The 19,559-nt window shown below is 43.5% G+C and overlaps 1 protein-coding gene across 1 annotated transcript in view; it reads left to right on the plus strand.

Moving 5' to 3' along the window:
• The window catches only part of cd109 (CD109 molecule), a 109,378-nt gene that overhangs the window by 33,440 nt on the left and 56,379 nt on the right, over positions 1 to 19,559 (plus strand). Inside the window, exons 16-22 of the mRNA XM_041207702.1 lie at positions 1,184 to 1,264; positions 2,000 to 2,054; positions 6,526 to 6,652; positions 9,243 to 9,360; positions 12,871 to 12,984; positions 13,844 to 14,062; positions 17,389 to 17,530. Of these exons, the coding sequence (XP_041063636.1) occupies positions 1,184 to 1,264; positions 2,000 to 2,054; positions 6,526 to 6,652; positions 9,243 to 9,360; positions 12,871 to 12,984; positions 13,844 to 14,062; positions 17,389 to 17,530 (856 nt within the window). The remainder of the gene's footprint in view (positions 1 to 1,183; positions 1,265 to 1,999; positions 2,055 to 6,525; positions 6,653 to 9,242; positions 9,361 to 12,870; positions 12,985 to 13,843; positions 14,063 to 17,388; positions 17,531 to 19,559) is intronic.

Below are 19,559 nucleotides of genomic sequence, written 5' to 3' on the forward strand. Positions count from 1 at the left end.
ACTTAGCAAGCTACGTTATAAAAATGACTCTTGAGTGATCAAATCAGAATGAAATTAATGCACAGCAAAGTAATTTGAAAGAACTGAAGGAAGATATAGAAATGCAGGAGTTTCTAAGCCAGTGGAAGGGGAGGGGGCAGCAGGAAGAACAAAGGGAAGCTCGGTGATAGGGCGGAGGGATTAACGAACAAAAGGTTTCATGATGCAACAGACAAAGAGAGTGGTGATGGGTGGAGTAAAGAAACAAAAGGCTGTGTCCAGATGAAGTGGGGATAGCTACACAGCAGCCACCTGAAATGCAGCTTGAAGGGGTAAAGAAAGAAACAAACCAGCAACACCACCTCCCACCCCCCGAAAAAAAACACATAGAACAAGATGGAGCCAGATGTTATTGTCAAAAATTGTTGAATTTTGTGTTCAGTCCAGAAGGCTGCAGAATGCCGAGACGAAAGATGAGGTGTTGTTCCTCAAGCTGACCTTGAGCTTCATTGGAACATTGCAGCAGGCCAAGGACAGGGAGGTCAGAGTGGGAGCAAAGTGGAGAATTCAAATGACAAGTGACAGGAAGCTCAGGGTCACGCTTGCAGACTGAACGGAGGGGTCCCCCAAAGCGGCCGCCCAGTCTGCATTTGATCTCCCCAGTGTAGAGGAGACCAAGTTGTAAACAGTGAATACAGTAGACTAAATTGAAAGGGGTACAAATAAACCACTGTTTCATCTGGAAGGAATGTTTGGGGCCTTGGACGGTGAGAAAGGTGGAGGTGAAAGTATAGGTGTTGCCTCTCCTGCGTTTGCATGCAAAGATGCCATAGGGAAGGGAGGGGCTGTTGGGGGTGACTAAGGAGTGGACCAGGGTATCTGGAGGCAACACTCCCTTTGGAATTCTGAAATGGGGAGATGTGTTTGATGAGGCAAAATTACATGAGGCAAAACACAAGGTGGGCAACATCCAAAGCTGAGACTCGGCCAACTGACCTTCGAGGATGGGATCTTCCTTTGTAGAAGGGGTCAGGATGTCAGAGTGTGTGGTCTCAGGTTGCTGTGGACCTCCTAGTGGCCAGAAGGAGTATGACTGAAGAAGATCGAGGAGCAGCTGTACGGACAGAAGTGCAAAGTGAATTTATTCTTTAATGAGGAATGGGCTATGATGATAATATACATCTCTGTTCCCTTTGAATTGCAGATTATTCAGGAGTTAAAAGGTGCTGCTAAAGACAACATAGCATCTGCTAATGGATGGTATCCCGATTTCAACGTATTTCAGGTGTGGAGGGGAGTGAAGACAGTTTCAGGGAGTGTATGGAGGTGTATAAGAAGGGTACAGAGGTATATAAGGAGGGTATGGAGGGTCATGGAGAGGCGGATGGGGTGGACTGTGGGGAGGAGCGAGGGAGGGCCCAGAATGAGGCAGGGAGGACATGAGGAGGGTGCGGGGAGGATGTGAGAAGGGTGGGGAGAGTGGTTACAGTGGGTAGGGCGTGGGGAGAGTGTGGGGGGAGTTGGGAAGGTGGGGGAAGAGTGGGGAGGGTGTGGGGAGAGTGGGGATGTTATGGGAAGGGGTTGGGGAGAGTGAGGGAGAGTGGAGTGGATTGTGGAGAGTGGGGACATTATGGGAAGGGGTTGGGGAGAGTGGGGATGGTGTGGAGTGGGAGGGGAGGGCATGGTGAGAGTGGGGAGGCTATGAGGAGAGGGTAAGGAGGGTGTAGGGAAGGTGTGGAGGGTGTGGTGAGAGTATGGGGAGTGGTGGTTCGGGTGGGGACGGTGTGGAGACATTGAGGAGGAAGTGGGGAGAGTGTAGTGGGAAGCAGGATACGGTGAGGGTTGGAAGGCTATGGAGGATCATGGTGGATTGTGGAAAGCTTTGCACCACCAAGGATGGGATCAGTGAAATTTGAGGGTTATTTTACTCTCCAAACATTCACGTTCCTTACCTAGAAGATTACAAAATTCACAACAATAAAAATACTAACTGAAACCTTCTCTGACCTTTCATTAATAGGACAATGGTTTAATCGTGTTAACAGATGCTTCTATTCCATACATTGAGCTGCTCTGTAAGTATGAATATTGAAACCTTTCAGAGAAAACCCAGTTTGTTGGGAAACAGAGCTTTATTTAAAAGTGTACTCAAAGATATCCAAGAAAGGATGTGTTGTTGCTTTTCTGCGCACAGCCAATCAAACTGATCTTTCATTAGTTGCTCATTTTATACTGCGCCCAATAAACACCACTGAGAAAGAAATTCCATGCCCTCCGAGAGATCTTTGCACTCCTCAAATTCTGGCCTAGTATGCATCCCCAATTTCCTTCACTCTGTCCTTGGCAGCTGTGTCTAAATCCATCAAACTCTAAGCTCTGGAAGGCCCTCCCTAAACATCTCCTCCTCTCGCTCCTCCTTTGAGATGCTCCTTAAAACCTACCTCTGCAACCCTTATCTCCTAACGGTTGCTTCTTTGGTTAACTGTCGTTGTTCTTATTTTGTCTAAATGTGCTCCAGTGGTGTACGGCACAGTTAGATATGGGGCAAAACCCTGTTCCAGTCCCATAGATCTCAGGCATAACCTGAGATCAGCACCCACCTCAACACCTATGTGGCATTTTTCCATTGTCTGACAAATATCCCTAAGTGAGATTGACAAATTAGGAGCCAGTTCGGACTATTGACCTATGCATTTTACCTCAGACTCTGTGGGTGGAACTGGTCTTCACCAATGGTCTCACTAAGAAACATACTCAGGGTGAGTTGGTTTTACTGTAACAACAGCATGTGTTTATGTAAGTGCTTTTAACAAAGACAAAATGTCTCAAAGCCCTTCACCAAACCAGAAGGAGATGGTGGCGTAGCGGTAATGTCAATGGGCTGGTGATCCAGAGATAAAAGCAAATACCGCGGATGCTGGAAATCTGAAATAAAAACGGGAAAATGTTGGAAAAGCTCAGCAGCTCTGACAGCGCCTGTGGAGAGAGAAACAGAGTTAACGTTTCGAATCTGTATGACCATTCTTCAGCATAGTAATTCAGAGGCCCAGGCTAATTCTCTGGGCATTTGGGTTCAAATTTAAATTCAATTAATAAATCTGGAGTTGAAGACTAGTCTTGGTAATGGTCACAGTGGCCATGGTGTTTGTAAAAACCCATCTGCTTCACTAATGTCCTTTAGGGAAGGAAATCTTGCTAATGGCCTAGCAATCCACTCAGTTCAAAGGCAGTTAGGCATGGACAACAAATGCTGGCATCCCATCCCATGAGAAAATAAAAAATAAAAAAGGATTACAATTTGATCCCAAGCTACATAAAGAGATATTAGAGGTGACCAAAGACTTGGTCAAAGATGTTGGATTTAAGGAGTGTCTTAAATCAGGGGATCAGAGAAATGGAGGGGTTTAGTGGGGGTATGGGGAGGGGGGGGAATTCCAAAACTTGGGGCCTTGAAACATGAAGGCAAGGCTGCCAATGGTGGAGAGATGGAAATCAAGCATACGCAAGAAGCCTGAGTTGGGGGAAGTGCAGGTATCTCATGAAGGAGGTCAAAGGGACAGGTAGCGGTGAGGCCATGGATGGACTCCAACACAACAATGGGAATTTTACATTTGTGGCATTACTGAATTGGGAACAATATAGGTCATCGAGCTGTGGAATGAGATCCTTCTTCTCCAGGTAGCATCTTCGATTATTTGAGGGTTGCTGAACCACAGTTTATGCCATGATTTATGCGACAGGGCAAGTTGAGGAGGCAGGCCCCAAGTCTACCTCAGCCAGAATTGGGATTGAGCTGCCTATTGTTGACATCGTTCTGAACCACATGCTAACTGGCTAGCTAGCTAGCTAACCAACCCCCGTGGAATGAAATTAGTTTATTCGTATTTGTGTTTTATAAAGGAAGTATTTCATTTTTAAAGTAATTCTTTTGAAGGGTTTTGGCCTTATCATTTGCATAATAAACAACTTTTATACAATGAATTCAATAAGTCAGTTTGTGGTGTTTAATTCCCTTTGGTACAGCACTGGTAAATGCATCAATCTAACAGTGTAACCTACTTCAACAGTCATTAACCTTTTTATTTGAATGCTCTGGACAAGAAGTGGATATTAACACAACCGTCTGGTTGTGTAAATAATGCGAATGAGTTGCGGAAATACAGATTCTCTCCTCATCCGAAAAAATAATATTGAGTTTTTAAAAGATAGTTGAAATATTTGGCCTTTAGATGCTTTTCTGTAGCTTCTCCCCTGTGTTAGGAGAGTAAGCATAACGTAGAGGGAACTGAGGTTAGTATTGGCTGTGCATTGTGCAGGAATGAGCTGAATACAACTTTCTTGTTTCACCCAGTTTCAATTTGATGATGATTTAGTTTTGTGTTTTAATATATTTGGAAAATAACTCATGGGGGAAGTTTTTCCCTTGTCAGGCCAGCTGCACCTAGATATGACCTATTCAAACAATTTCCAGCCAGAATGTATTTTATTGCTTTTGACTCTCCCTTTGCGCTGTCAGATTCTGTACAACATTTCAGGTGTGATGTTAGCCTGAGGTCCTCCTCTTGACTGGACATAAAAGGTAGCATTTTGAGACGAACAGGGGAGTTCTTCTAGTGTTCTGACCAACAGGTATATACACGAGGGAAAACGGAATAGCAGGGTATGAAGCAGGGTGGGAGGAGGCATGTGTGGGATATAAATACCAGCATAGACCAGTTGGGCCGAATGGCAGGTTTCTGTGCTGAAAATACCATGAAAGTTGTCATGGGGACTGTAACAGATAATTACAAAATGCTTTTACACACTATTTGAATAAATGGAAATTTTAAATGGAGTTTGCATATTAAAATATCAGCAGAATTTCCTAAGCAAAGGGGGAAGATCAGGTCTCGGGGGGAGAAGCGGGGGAAGGAGGAAGGTCCGGAGGCCACCAGGCCTTAAGGGAGGGTGGGGGAGGACGCTTAAAGCCAGAACTCAACAGGATTAGTTTATCTGCCCACGCTCAAACACGAGGGGAGGGTTGCAACGTAGCCCCCTGTGCATTCGTACAGTAAAAGAGGGGGACAGAGAAAGAAATATTTACCGGGCAAAGACCACCTGAGATGTAACTCTGCTCTCATGGCTAAAATTTCAAAACTGGACAATGACCTTCTAAAATGACTGAAACCATGTCTACCAGTCACTTGCAAACAATAAGAGCTAATCTGGCAGTATCAAAGAAATTTGCACCTCAGTAACTCTGAAGAGATTTTAATAACCCTGCGTAATGCATAATAATGTGAGCCGCAGAGCCTAAATTCAAAGGGAATTATACAAAGGCCATCGACATTCCATAAGCCAGCCCTGGCCACTGGAGCCTACTAGTCTGCTAGGATAAAGGATCCTGCAACCTTTCTTTCAACTTCTTAATAGTTGGAACATTAAAAACCTTCGCAACTCGGACAAAGGAATATACACCCTTTGTCAAAGTCAAGATGAAGAAGTGGGATCCATGTGGCATGACCCCCCTTTCCCCCCTCCCACTAGCTGGGAGAACCAGTTTGCTGTACTGCAAATCAGTCTGCCACCTTCCAGCTGCCAAGGAACAGCTTTGAAAAGAGGCTCTGTCCAGGGTTGAATGCCTGTCCCCATCTACAGTGTTTCTACTGGAACTTCTGAACCTCTAAGCCATCACCTATAAGACTGAAACAAAAACAGAATTACCTGGAAAAACTCAGCAGGTCTGGCAGCATAGACGGAGAAGAAAAGAGTTGACGTTTCAAGTCCTCATGACCCTTCAACAGAACTATTGAACCAGTTCTGTTGAAGGGTCATGAGGACTCGAAACGTCAACTCTTTTCTTCTCCGTCGATGCTGCCAGACCTGCTGAGTTTTTCCAGGTAATTCCGTTTTTGTTTTGGATTTCCAGCATCCGCAGTTTTTTGTTTTTATACCTATAAGACTGATCCATCTCTGCGTGCCTATCTCATTGTGGAAGTCATCGCTACTGGAAAAGTGAATTATCCAACATCAGTTTTCACCCTGCCGACCTCAGTGAAGGAGTACACCATTGGACTTTGATTCTGGATTCTGGACACACCTGAAACAATCGTTCTTTATTCTGTGGTCCTTGTCCTGTAAATCTTTCTTTCTCTATCTCCCTCTTTTACTGTACGAATGCACAGGGGTCTATGTTGCAACCCTCCTCCTGTGTCTGAGTGTGTGCAAATAAGCTAATCCCATTGAGTTCATCCTATCTCAAGTCTGATGTGGGATTATTAATAGAAATTGGATCACGTGGAAACCTAGGGGTTGGGAAATACGCCACTGCTTATAAAGGGGGAAATCAAAATCAAAACACCTTTCTGTTTTCAGACAGTTGGTGAGAAGAGGAATCAGGGCTATTTAAATTAACCCCCCCCCCCCACCCACCCCCCACCCCGGCTTCCTGACTGTAACAGGTTTTATAGGTGAGAATTTCATGCTAGCTTTGCTGTGCTGCATTACCATAAATACTGAACAATGTGTACAGTGAGCTTTGTTAACCTAATGAATCTATCTTCACAGACATACCCCAGATGATGGCCGAAGTTGACTATAAGATCACGAGCTCTTCGGATAAGCAAAACCAAGAAGAACATAAAGTCAGAATGTATTTTCCAGAGACCTGGATATGGTTGGACATGTTTACTGGGTAGGACTTCCAAGAACAGCACTGAGCACCATACCCTCAGCACCTGACAGTAGGAACCCGAATTAGAGAAATGTTGAATTAGACAGCCTTGGTTCAAACATGGACAAAAGAGTTGAACTCAAGAGATGAGATGAGGTGACTGCCCTTAACATCAAGGTAGCATTTGACAGATTGTGGCATCAAAGAGTCCGAGCAAAGTTGAAGTTTACCATTGACCAGAAACTGAATTGGAACTGTCATATAAATACTGTGAATGCAAGAGCAGGTCAGAGGCTAGGAACTCTGCGGCAAGTCACTCACCCCCTGACTCCCCAAAGCCTGTCCACCATCTCCAAGGCACAAGTCAGGAGTGTGATGGAATAATCTCCACTTACCTGGATGAGTGTAGCTCTAACAACACTTATGGAGTTTGACACCATCCAGGACAAAGCAGCCTATTTTATGGCACCCCATCTAGCACTTTATTCCTCCGCTATCAATGCACAGTGGCAGCAGTGTGTATCATCTTATTGATGCAGTGCAGCAACAAGGGCCCTTTGACAGTAGCACCTGCAGGTACCCTTCAAGTCACACACCATCCAGACTTGGAACCATATTCCCATTCCATTACTGTTGTTGAGTCAAAATCCTGGAACTCCATCCCTGAGAGCACTGTGGGTGAACTGCAGCGGTTCAAGAAGGCATCACACCACCAACTTCTCAAGGGCAATTAGGGATGGGTAATAAATGCTGCCCTTGCCAGTGATGCCTACATCCCCGGAAAGAATAAATATTTTAAAAAATGTTCATTTTTCCAGCACTGAACACCCACTCTTCTGTAAAGAGGGTGAAAATCGCAGAAGTGAAATCTGAATTGTTTGAATGGTTGGGTAGCTTAAATTGCAGGAATACTAATCACAATCATGTAGTTGTGAGTGGCTTGACTTGTTTAAAAAAAAACTCATTCTGGGGATGTGGACATTCTTGCAGAGTCAGCATTTATTGTTCATGTCTAGGTGCCCTTGAATGGATGGTGGTGAACCTTCTTGAATCACTGGAGTCTTCATGCAGCCACGCTCCTGTCATGATGTTCAGGAGTTCCTGGAATTTAACCCAATGATGATGTATTTTTGGTGTAAGCTGCAGGGGGAGGGGCAGAGGTATAAATGGTAATGATCAGCAAAATCTAAATACAGGAAAAAACCATTTTCATTTATATCTGGAAGCCCACCTCACAGATACAACAGTAGATGCTCAATGTCAATTGTATCAAGGTCATGAATGCTTTCAAGTAAAGTAGTGAGTTCATTCTCCAGAATTCAGATCACCACATCATAAAAAGGATTTGGAAGCAATGGAGGAGGGGGAAAATGATCTACAAAGATGATGCCAGGGTAGACTGAAAGGTTTGATAGGATAAACATAAAGGGGATGTTTCTGCTAGTGGTGAAATCCAAAACAGAGGTCATCAATATAAGATGGTCACTAATAAACCCAGTAGGCAATTCAAGAGAAACTTCTTTACCCAGAAAGTGGTGAGAATGTGGAACTTGCTACCACAGGGAGTACTTGAGCTGAACAGCCTTTAAGGGAAAGTAAACAGTGGGGATACCCCCATTATGCTGTTTGACTCACTGACGATGAAGGATATATGCTCAAGTCAAGATGGTGAGCGGCTTACAGGTGGTGGTGTTCTCATGCATCTGCTGCCTTTGTCCTTCTAGGTGGTAGAGATCACAGTTTAGGCTATTCAGGAGCAAAATAAGAAGGCACTCTTTCACCCAAAGGATAGTAGAAGTTTGGAAAACCTTCCCTGCAGGGAGCTATGGATTCTAGGACACCTGGAGCTTTCGGGCCAGATTTTCGTAGAGTCAGGGCGCATGGAGGCTATGAGGGTCCATTGAGGGTGGTTGGAGGGGCATGGAAATGGCATGGAGAGTGGATAGGAATATGATGGGGTGTAGGTGTGAGGGCCTAGAGGGATTAGTGTTTAACAACACAACTGGGACGATGCCCTAGAGCACTGAGGTGGGCCTGTTAACCAGCCCCTTTGGCCGCCTCCAATCTGAATTCAGGGTCTGACTCCAGCACACACCCACACCGCCCCACTGGAATAAAAATTGAGTCATCCGAGGCACTATTTCCTGAGGTAGGTGTGCCAGGACAGGAAATTTCCCAATTCCTGCTACCCACCTCAAAGATGGAAATCCAGCCCTTTAGGACTGAGATCCGTTGATTTTTATGGGTAACACCGTCAAGGAAAAATGTGGGCAAGTAGGGCTGGGGTGTAAATCAGCCATGATCTAATTGGTTAGTGGAGCAGGTTCAAGGGGCTGAATAGCCTCCTCCTGTTCCTAATGCTCCTAGTTCCTGTGGGTTAGGATGCCCTGAGAGAATTGCTATATCAACATGATTTTGTCTGTTGTTTGTCTTCATTGGGGAACTACTGTCCTTGACAATAATTCTAAAGAATAGATTGTTCACAGCTATTTTTGGTGATTAAATTATAATATCTAATGTTCTACAGGCAGTAGAATCAATACTTCCAATGATAGGCAGGTCATATCTACACTTTATGATCATTATTCTAATGCTCTTTGCTTTTGGTTAGTTCAAGCTCAACAGTTACCTTGCAGAGAACAGTTCCAGATTCCCTCACCACCTGGATTGCCAGTGCTTTTGCGATTTCCAAGAACCAAGGGCTTCAGTTGGCCATGACACCTGCTGAGGTAAGTGTTCCCTGCCTTACAGTCTCAGGATTAGAGGCCGATCAGGGCTGAGATGAGGAGAAACTCCTTCACTCAGAGGGTTGTGAATCTTTGGGATTTGCTACCCCAGAGGGTTGTGGATGCTCCATCGTTGACTCTATTTAAGGCTGAGATAGACAGATCTTTGGACTTTCGGGGAATCAAGGGATATGGGGAGTGGGTGGGAAAGCGGAGTTGAAGCCCAAGATCGGCCATGATCATATTGAATGGCGGAGCAGACTCAACAGGCTGCAAGGTTTCTTTTTGCCTGCTCCTAACTCTTGTGTTTCAACAATCTATTTCAATGGCCTAGTGACAGTTATCTCAGTGTGACAGACTAGGGAAGACCCATGCATAAACCATCTAAGAGTAGAAATAGACTGAATTTTGGACCATCTCTCTTGCCAGAGAGTAGCGAGCTTTGGGAATATGTTCCCGGCTGCTGTGGTGGACGTGTTGACACTCTGCATTGCCTTCAAGAGGGACCACAGCAGCAGTTCAAAAAGAAAGCCCTCCTCCATCACTGCCTCAGGAGGTTGGAGGAGGAGAATAACTGCCTGCCTTTCCAGTGACTCCCAAGCCCCTGAGAGTGAACAATAAAACGTTAGCCAATCAAACCTTTCCCTTACATATACTATGCACAAGCTGGAAGATAGATCGTGTTTGTGGAATTATATCTGAGGGCAAATCATCAAGTTAAGGACAGCATTGGAAAAGAAAGGCTGGATTCATCGTCTTCCAGCTTTAAATGGCAAAATACTCAGTACTGGTGAGATTTCTAAAGAGGCTTTATACCTTATATCTTAAAATTAAGAAGAAGCTTTCCATTGCAAGTACGTTAATCCTCTCTCCATTTTATCAACGTGATCAGTTTTCCCTCTGGTTGCTAAGGGATAAAAATGTCGGCCTGTGTACCCCTTGTCCTACCCGCCTAATGGAGTTGAAATGAAAACTCCCCTTAATCATATACTGCTTCAATTTTATCATTCCAAAAGAACTCGATAACCATAGGTGCTCATTCACCTTTCTACTCACTCATTTAAACACGCTCAGTGTTGTCGAACCCACGACGTTTGATCGGTGTTGCCTTGTGGTCCTCCTTAGTTGCAATTTTGGTTATAACTTTCCCTAGGGCACTGGATCATTTACATTGGAAAGGCACCTGGACACCAAGGGTTAAATTAAAAGGATTAAAAACTATGGTTCTTTTCCCTGGAAGTTAGAAGATTAAGGGTCGATTTGATCAAAGTTTTCAACATATTAAGGGGAAACTGATAGGGTAGATAGAGAGAAACTATTTCTGCTGGTTGGGCAATCGAGATTTAGGGGGTATTGTTATGGCCGGTGGATGGTAGATGCCAAGGTACCCAAAACCCAGATGGAAACTTGAAGCAGCTACCACAACTATCTCTGCAATTTGTATTTATTTCGAGATGCAGGCTTCAAATTCAGTAAAAGGAAGGCCACCAAGTCTTATAGGTTCCCTACAAAACTGAATTAAATCTTTATTAATAGGAGAAATGGTTTTTAGCACATTTATAGATCTACAAATTACTACTATGTTAACTTCTAAATCTCCTGATTAATCCAAACCCCAGTTACACCTCCATTAAGGCCACAGTGAGACACATAGGATTTTAAAAGCCCCAGGCAAAGTAACACACAGTACCCTGGAAAGTGAGGTTTTCTCAGCTTTAGTTCCTTGTAGACAGCAGCTTGAGGCTTAGATGCTGGAGGCATCTTTCACACTTGTTGGATCTTAGAATACCTGCCCTAACACACAGGCTTCTCTCCTTTATACATATTCTCCCCTTTGAATGCAAATTCCCATTGTTTCACTATGTCTTTGGACTTTTACCTCTCTAATAATAAAGTCTATCATAGGGCCAATTTTACCAGTAATCTTTGGGAGAAAATAAACATATGGTTTCTTAACTTCTGGTGAGGTGTAATATTTCACTCCTTCTTTTGAATTCAGGCTAGTCTGGTTTATTTAAAAATTTAAATGTTCCCTTTACACCTATGTTTATCTAAACATTTTAAACCTAGCTTACCTTGTGTTATATAAAAGCCTTCAGACCAGCTGCTAACTCTACAATAAATTCCAATAACATTATGAAAATTGTTATAATCACCCTGACAGGTATAGTCTAAACATTTGAGCCAGATCTTTCAGAGTGAAACAGTTTGAAGGCTAGTTGAAGTTTTGAACTCCTCTTCTGTCAACATCAGTTAATTCCAAAATCAGTTGTTATTTTAATTGCAAGATTGACTGATCTTTGTTAATCAAAGATACTAAGAGCTAATGGGCAAAGACAGGTATGTGGAGTTAGGTCATAGGACAGTCATGATCTCATTGAATGGTGGAATTGGCTTGAGGGGCTATTTTCTTATGTTTAGTTTCTTATTTAAGGGCAGAATGTGAAGTTCAGAGATAACCACTAGATGGCTCCAGACAAAAGGGTATGGAGGAAAATATCCATTCTCAAGGTGTTTTGCATGAATGTGTTCGTCACATTCATTTATTTATAACACGTACAGACTTTCATTCCCCTCCTTCGACAAAAGGCAGCAGAATAAATCACAATAGCTAGGCTGTTCAAACTGTGTCCTGAGTGGGGTGCGAAAAGGAGACATTTCTTGTGGTTCTTGTTTGCTTTCAAATTGCTTCCTGGTTTTACTCAGTTGTACCTTCCTGCCTCATATCCCTACATGCTCTCTGTCGTCCTCTAACCCTGACACTTCCTCATGATTGGTGACTGCTCATTCCACTGAAGCACACTCCTGGAGCTCTGCAGAACTGCTTAAATTCTTGAAGGGGAGAAAAAAATTGCACAGCTATGGGGGAAAGAGCAGGGGAATGGGACTATCTGGTTCACTCTACCAGAGAGCCAGTACAGGCACAATGGGCCGAATGGCCAGCTGTATCCAGAAGGGGAAGACTCCCTCTGGTCTGTGTGTATTAGTGGAAAGAGACACGAAGCTGTTATTGCTTGGATGGGATGCTGAGCCTCATCTGTGTGGCTGTATTGAAGATATAAGATCCCATGGCATTATTAAACCAGCAGGAAGAGCTGGCGTCTTTGCCATCATTCCTCTCTTGACTAGCATCACCAAATACAGACCATTTCACTGCTTGGAAGATCGTGCTGAATGCACATTGGCTATTGCTTTTCCCTATTTAGCAAGTGTGGATACAGCACCAAAGTAATCTATTCATTTTAAAACTCCTTGGGATAGCCCAAAGGCATTACATTAATGCACGCTATTTCATTTTTTCTAAGTCAGTGCTATTATAACTATCTCCACTAATAGAGAGAGAGAGAGAGAGACCAGAGTGAATCTCCACTCATTAACACATTGAAACTTTACATGCCTGGGCTAACTGTAAATTACTTGAAAGGTGCCTTTGACAGAGTCTTTCATCACCACATCAATGGCCCATGTCCCTGTGTCTGTGTTAACACTAGTTTGTTCTTTTTGATGTAACAGCTGGAAGTTTTCAAGTCTTTCTTCCTGGAAATGAACCTCCCGTACTCTATAACCAGAGGGGAACAACTCATCCTGGAAATAAATATCTTCAACTACTTGCAACAGACACTAGAGGTAGTCGTTTTTACAGTTTTGATCTCTCACAAGATTAGCTTAATATTTTGGAGTTGCAAAAAAAATGTAAGCTTTCTAATGTCTACGAAGCTTTTGGGATCATTTCACCCTGTCTTAGTGTTATATTAGTGATCTACACACTTCAGCAACCAGAGAGTACAGGTTGTAACCATCGGTATGAGGACAGAGTGCAGAAGATTAAGGGGGCAGAAGTCGATCATCATTCAGTCCCAACCAGGTCTGATAAACGTTCCCAGTGCCAAAGTGACCTCGGATGCTTTTCGAGGAAATGGCTCGGTGGGTCTCAGAAGTTAACATTTCACAAGTTTCATAGGCAGTCACCTAACATGGACAGTAGGTGTCCTGTAAATGCTGGGAAGGGATTAACACCATCTCTAGCTCCCCACTGATGCTCTTGATGAATTGGGTATTCTGAATGGAGCAAGCGCTAAGCCGAATCTACTCATGCCTTGAAAAGCTATTCCTCCATATTTGATAAAAGCAAAATGCAGCAGACGCTGGAAGTCTGAAATAAAAACAGAAAATGCTGGAAAAACTCAGCAGGCCTGACAGCATCTGTGAAAAGGGAGTTAATGTTTCCAGCCCATATGACTCTTCTTCAGGGCTATATTTGGTCTTGCCCCTACTCTTTATTTAATCGTATCTCCCTCCAGTCTAGTGGTCATGTTATTGGACTATGAATCCAGAGGTCGGGATTAATATTTCTAGCAGAACGTGCGTTCAAATCCCAATGTGGTCAGTTTGAGGATTTGGACTCAGTTTCACAGAGATAAATAAATCTGGGAATAAAAAGCTGAAAGCCAGATGAATAACTATCTATTTTTTTTTAAATGCACAGGTTTGGGTGACAGTTGAGATGAATGATTTATTTGATTTCGTCATCATACCAGACGAGAAGGATTCTGCCCCCAACAGGCAGAAAGGTTCGGTGCTGAGTCAAGACTCCCATGTGTTTTATTTCCCTATTAAACTGAAGGGCCTGGGGAAGATTCCTGTCACAGTCAAGGCCATGTCTGAAGTCGCGTTCGACTCCGTCACCAAGTACATTTTAGTGAAGGTATAGTTTTGATTTGATAAGTTTTTTTTTTTGGCTTTTTCTTTTCCGACGGCCAACACAGTAGGTTAAGAAGATTAGAAATAGGGTCAGGCATAGGCCATGCGTCCTCTCAAGCCTTCTCCATCATTCAGTAAAATCATCGTTCAGCTTCCGCCTCAAGTCCGTTCCCCCGCCCTGTCCGCTTATCCCTTGATTCCGTTGCACAGACACAATTCTCTGAAGGTGCCAGGACACATGGAGAAGGCCATTAAAAAACATAAAGGATGTTTTGTGCTTTATATGGAAAGGAACATAATGCAAAAGCAAAGAGGTTGTGCTAAACTGTTATGTAATTACTGGTTAGGCCCCAGTCGGGGTATTGTATCCAATTCTGGGCACTGCATTTTAGGAAGGGTGTTAAGGCCTTGGGAGAGAGTGCAGTGGTGATTTACTAGAATAGTTACCAGGGATCGAGGGTCTTCATGTGTAGAGAGACAGGAGAAGCTGGGGTTGTTCTCCTTAAAGCAGTGAACATTAAGGGGAAATTTAATAGAGGTGTTTGTAAATTAAGAGGGGTTTAGATAGGTAAATAAAGAGAAACTTAAAAGTTTTTGAAGATTTTTATGGTGAGAGTAGTAACAATGAGGGGGGAAAATTTATGGTTCAGTTTTACACGGTATAACTGTAAATTTGTCTTCCACAATGTTAAAACTATTTCCAATGGGAAGGGGCTTGGTGACCAGAAGATACAGATTTAAGATAATTGGCAAACGAAGCCTAGGGGAGATAAGAGTTTTGAAAAGAAGATATTTCTTCACTGTGATTACTTCTGTAATGTAAGAAATAAAGCAGACCATTTAAGAGCAAGCTCTCACAATTAACAGTGAGATAATGACCATCTGTTTTTCTGATGTTGGTTGAGGGCCAGGACACACGAGTGAACTCCCCTGCTCCTTTTTGAAAGTGCTACAGGACCTATTATATCCACAAGAGGGCAGATGGGACCACAGTTTAATGTCTCATTGGACAGCCGTCACCTCTGACAGTGCGGCATTCCCTCAGTGCTGCATTGGAGCGCCAGCCTAGATTACGTGCTCAAGTCTCAGGAGGGCTATGTGAACCCATGACCTTCCGACTCAGAGGGCTGGGACCTACCAACCGAGCCATGAGGAGCACTGAGCAACCTTCAGCTCATTGGAGCTCATTGAACCTGAAGCTCTGACCAGGATTTTGGAATTCCTGCCATTAATGCTTTGGGATTTGGATTTCCTGGCTGCATATTTAGATTCTACGGACCGTGTCGAATGCATTACAGATCTTTGCTGCTGTATTTACCTAAAAGGGGCAACAATAAGGAGGTTGAGTTGATCCAAATTTTGCAAATGTGTTATAGATGTTGCATGGCGCAAATCCCCTAATAAGCTCAGAGAGTTTCAGATAATGTAGACATAAGACTGTTGTTTAAATTGGAGCATGAGCGCTAGCCTAGGTTTAAATTTATAAGTAGCCTCAAGCGACCCTAGAGATTATGGCTAATCCCTTAACCCAGACTAGTGGGTATGTGGGAAAAACTGCCGGTGTAACTCTTTCAAAGCAAGACTGGATGAGTATCTGGTTATAAACCTTTTATTAAAGTTCGAAAATCCAGGTGTAAGAGCCAAAATCTGGTTTCCAGTGAAGGGGAAATATAGGAGGAAGCAAGGAATAGAAGGATATATTGATGGGAGGGTATGAGGAGGGCAGAGAAGAGGCTTGAATGAAGCATAAACACTGGGCCCAATGGCCTCTTTCCTTGCTGGGGACTCAATGTAAGATGGCAAAAGAAAAATAGAGGAATAAATCAGGATGTTGTGATTGAATAACAGGCAACTTGAGGTTTGAAAGCTAGAAGATTATTGGAAGACAAGGATGGTAAGAGGCTGTACATTTTTGAGGTCAGTTACGATCTGGTTAGTAAACCAGTAACTTTTTGTTTAAAGTAGACAAAGTTTGAAATTCCAGTTACCCACTAGGAGGGTAAAGCCACAAGATTCCATAGTTTTAAGCAAACATCTAATTAGCAGCACAATTGCAGCTCTTTCTCAGACTACCAGCCTTACTAAGCTGACACTGCCCCTGGGCTTGTCTGAGCTCCAGTCTCCTAGCTGCACCGAGCTATTAGTGGCTCCCCAGGCTTCTCTTAGCCCTGCCTGGCATGGAACCAGTCACCCACCTCCACCTTCTCAGCTACCCTGGGCTTCTCTGAGCCCTAACTGCCTAGAACCTACTAACAGGAGTGCTTCTTTGGCACCCTGCTGTTGAATACTCTTCTAAGTTGAAACCAGAGAAACTTCTTAAGCTCTGCCCGTCCCATGATGATGTAACCTTTCAAGGTTCACTGAATGCTTTTGAACTAATTCAGCTCTACCTCCTGAAACAAAACATCTCTCTGGACTGCACTTCTTTGTAAGCAGTGTAGACACCATGTCTCCACCTCTCCAGCTAAGTAAATCCACCTGCTGTTTCATGGCTCTTACCTTTCTAGCTGTTAACCCCTTAAGTCAAGATGGCCCCAACCTTTTAAATGTAATAGACTCCAAGCTGCTTTAGTTGCATTTATCCAATTTTCTACAATTAAACTTCAATCTTCCCAGATCTAACAATTACTTCTAACATATTAACATGAACCCTGAACTCAATGTTCTTCACAGATTTTAGAAAGGAATGGGTTAGAGCAGGAAACAGTACCATGTACCTCGATCAGTCTTGATCTGATTTAAAGTTAAGAAGAGATTTGACAGCTTTGTTTAAAACCCTGAGTGACTTTGATAGAGTAAATAAGGAGAAACTGTTTGCAGTGGGTTGGTAACCAGAAGAACTCAAGTTTAAGCTCTCTTGGTTAAACAACCAGTCACAGGACGAGGTCAGTATGTTTACACAGCGAGCTGTTGCGACCTGGAATGAACTGTCTGAAAAATGCGCTGGAAGCAGATTCAAACTTTCAAAAGGCAATTGGATAAATATTTGAAGAGGGAAAAAATACAGGATGAAGGAGAAAGAGCAGGTGTGGCAGTGGGAGGGGTGGTGGGGGGGTGGTGTGGGGGGGGGGCGGTGGTAGGAGGTGGGGGAGTTGGAGGTGCAGGGCCGGACAAACTGGATAACTCTACCCAAGAACTGGCACAGGCCATACAACCTCCTGCTGTTCTATATTGTTCTTTGCTCTATAAACATCATCGACCCTTTGATTTGCTTATTAGAAGTTACCTACTGACCAAAAGTCTCCCTTTTCTTTATTATTCTAGATTTGTAGAGTGCGGCTTATCCTTACCTGAAGGTGTTTAACAATGCACTTCCCTGTCTGTCTCTAGGCGGAAGGAATACAGCAGTCTTTCTCTCAGTCACTCTTTGTGGCCCCAAAAGCTGGGGGACAGCTTTGGTCCAAGGAGGTGGAGTTTACCTTTCCGGATAACGTGGTGAATGGCAGTGAAATTGCTCATGTCACTGTGATCGGTAAGAAGCTCTGGCTGCTTTACTTAACCAAACATCCTCCGGATCTCCCCCCAGCATTGCTCTCGGTGAGGCAGAGAATGAACTAGAAGTATAACAAACTAGTGAAGGCCATTCAGCCCCTCAAGCCCATTCTGCCATTCAATTAGACCAAACCCTGATTTGTACCTCAACTCCATTTACCTGCTTTAGCTCCATATCCCTCGACACCGTTAACCAACAAAACTCTATCGATAATAAATGCAAAATACTGCAGATGCTGGAAATCTGAAACAAAAACAGGAAGTGCTGGAAAAACTCAGCAGACCTGGCAGCAGCTATAGCAAGTGAAACAAATGCCGGAATTTTCCACACCGGGATCTTCCTGTCCCACCGCAAGTCAATGGGCTTCTGGCTGGGGGTCCACCACACCCATAGCGGGTCCTGTCTGCAACCGGGCTGGAAAATCCCGGCCAAAATTAACTTTTGGAGTCCAATATGACTCTTCTTCCGAAATTTATAAATCTCATTCTTGACCTCCAGCATCCCCAGTCTTTTGGGGTGGGGGGGCAGTGGGGGGAGTTCCAGGTTCCCACTATCCTTAGTGTGGAATGAGTGTCTATTTTAAGATTATGTTCCCTCGTCCTTGATTTCCCCCGCCAAAGGAAATAGTTTTTCCATATCAACCCAATTGAACCGTTTTAACACTTTAAATACCTTGATCAGATCTCCCCTCATAATTTATCCTTACACAGGTATGGTAACTGGTTATTTTACTAGACTAGTAATTAAGCGCCCTGTACTATTGGTCTAGAGATGCATGTTCAAATCACATTCGGTCGGTAGGGTTAATTTGAATTCAATTAATCAAGTAAACAAAAAAAAAATCTGGACTTAAAAAGCTAGCATCAGTAATGGTGAGCATGAAGCTCTCAAAGTGCTGAAAACCCAAATGGTTCTTTGGGGGAAGAAAATCTGCCATCTTCATCCAGTGTGGTCAGCATTTGAATCAGGCCCCGCACTGACATAGCTGACTCTTGCCCTCTGAAATGACACTAGCAAGCCACTCAAATGTGCCTTTGGAGGGTCTTGCTCCTGCAAGATAAAAGTGACTGAAGGTTGAGACTGGGGGTTGATTGTGTACCAACCAATGTGGACAAGAGGAGAAGCTGTTGAAAGCTGCAGAGATCTCAAAGAGGAATAATGAACCACGAATATGATTTTCATTAAGTCCAGTCAAATCTATGTCAAAGGCAGAAGCCTGGTTGAGAATTCAACCACTTAAAGGTGGGCCTCTGTTTCGTAAGGAGAAGTTTGGGACAGTTTTGTAGTCTTCAAAGGCAAAATAGGCTGGGGCTTTTTTCTCTAGAAAAGAATTGATTAAGAGGTAACTGAATAGAGGTCAATAAAACTATTGAAGGTGTTAATAGGGTAGACAGAGAGCAGTTGTTTCCATTTGCAGTGGCAGAACCAGGTCACTATAAGATAGCCATTAATAAATACAATGTTGAATTCAGGCATAACTTTTTTACTAAGAGAGTGGTGAGAATAAAGAACTAGCCACCACAGGGAGTAATCGAGGTCAACAGAATAGAAGCATTTAAGGGGAAGCTAGATAAACACATGAGAGAGAAAGGAATGGAAGGATATACTGATAGGGTCAGATAAAGTAGAATGGGAGGAGGCTTGTGTGGAGCATAAACACCAGCATAAATCAGTTGGGTTGAAAGGCCTGTTTCTGTGCCATAAATACTGTGTAACGGGTTGAGGACAGTTTTTTTGAAGAGGGAGTGTCAATGGTGTTGAAAGGGAGGGTGATAATACCTACGGAGTGGGAATCTGCCACAATGCCAACTAACACCATCCATTGTTGTCCATCCCCTGAATGGTTGAAACAGTTGAAATCAAAGCCAGCGTTGTTGACAAGTTCATGACACAAAAAGTGCATGCAACAACAGAATTAGGCATAAGATGGAAGAGTCTCAGCAGATTACTGATAGATCTAGTGTCTAATTTACTTGGCTTCATCTTCTAATCACCAGCAGCACTTCCT

The sequence above is a fragment of the Carcharodon carcharias genome, chromosome 2 (assembly GCF_017639515.1).
Source record: "Carcharodon carcharias isolate sCarCar2 chromosome 2, sCarCar2.pri, whole genome shotgun sequence".
NCBI classification, from domain to species: Eukaryota; Metazoa; Chordata; class Chondrichthyes; order Lamniformes; family Lamnidae; genus Carcharodon; species Carcharodon carcharias.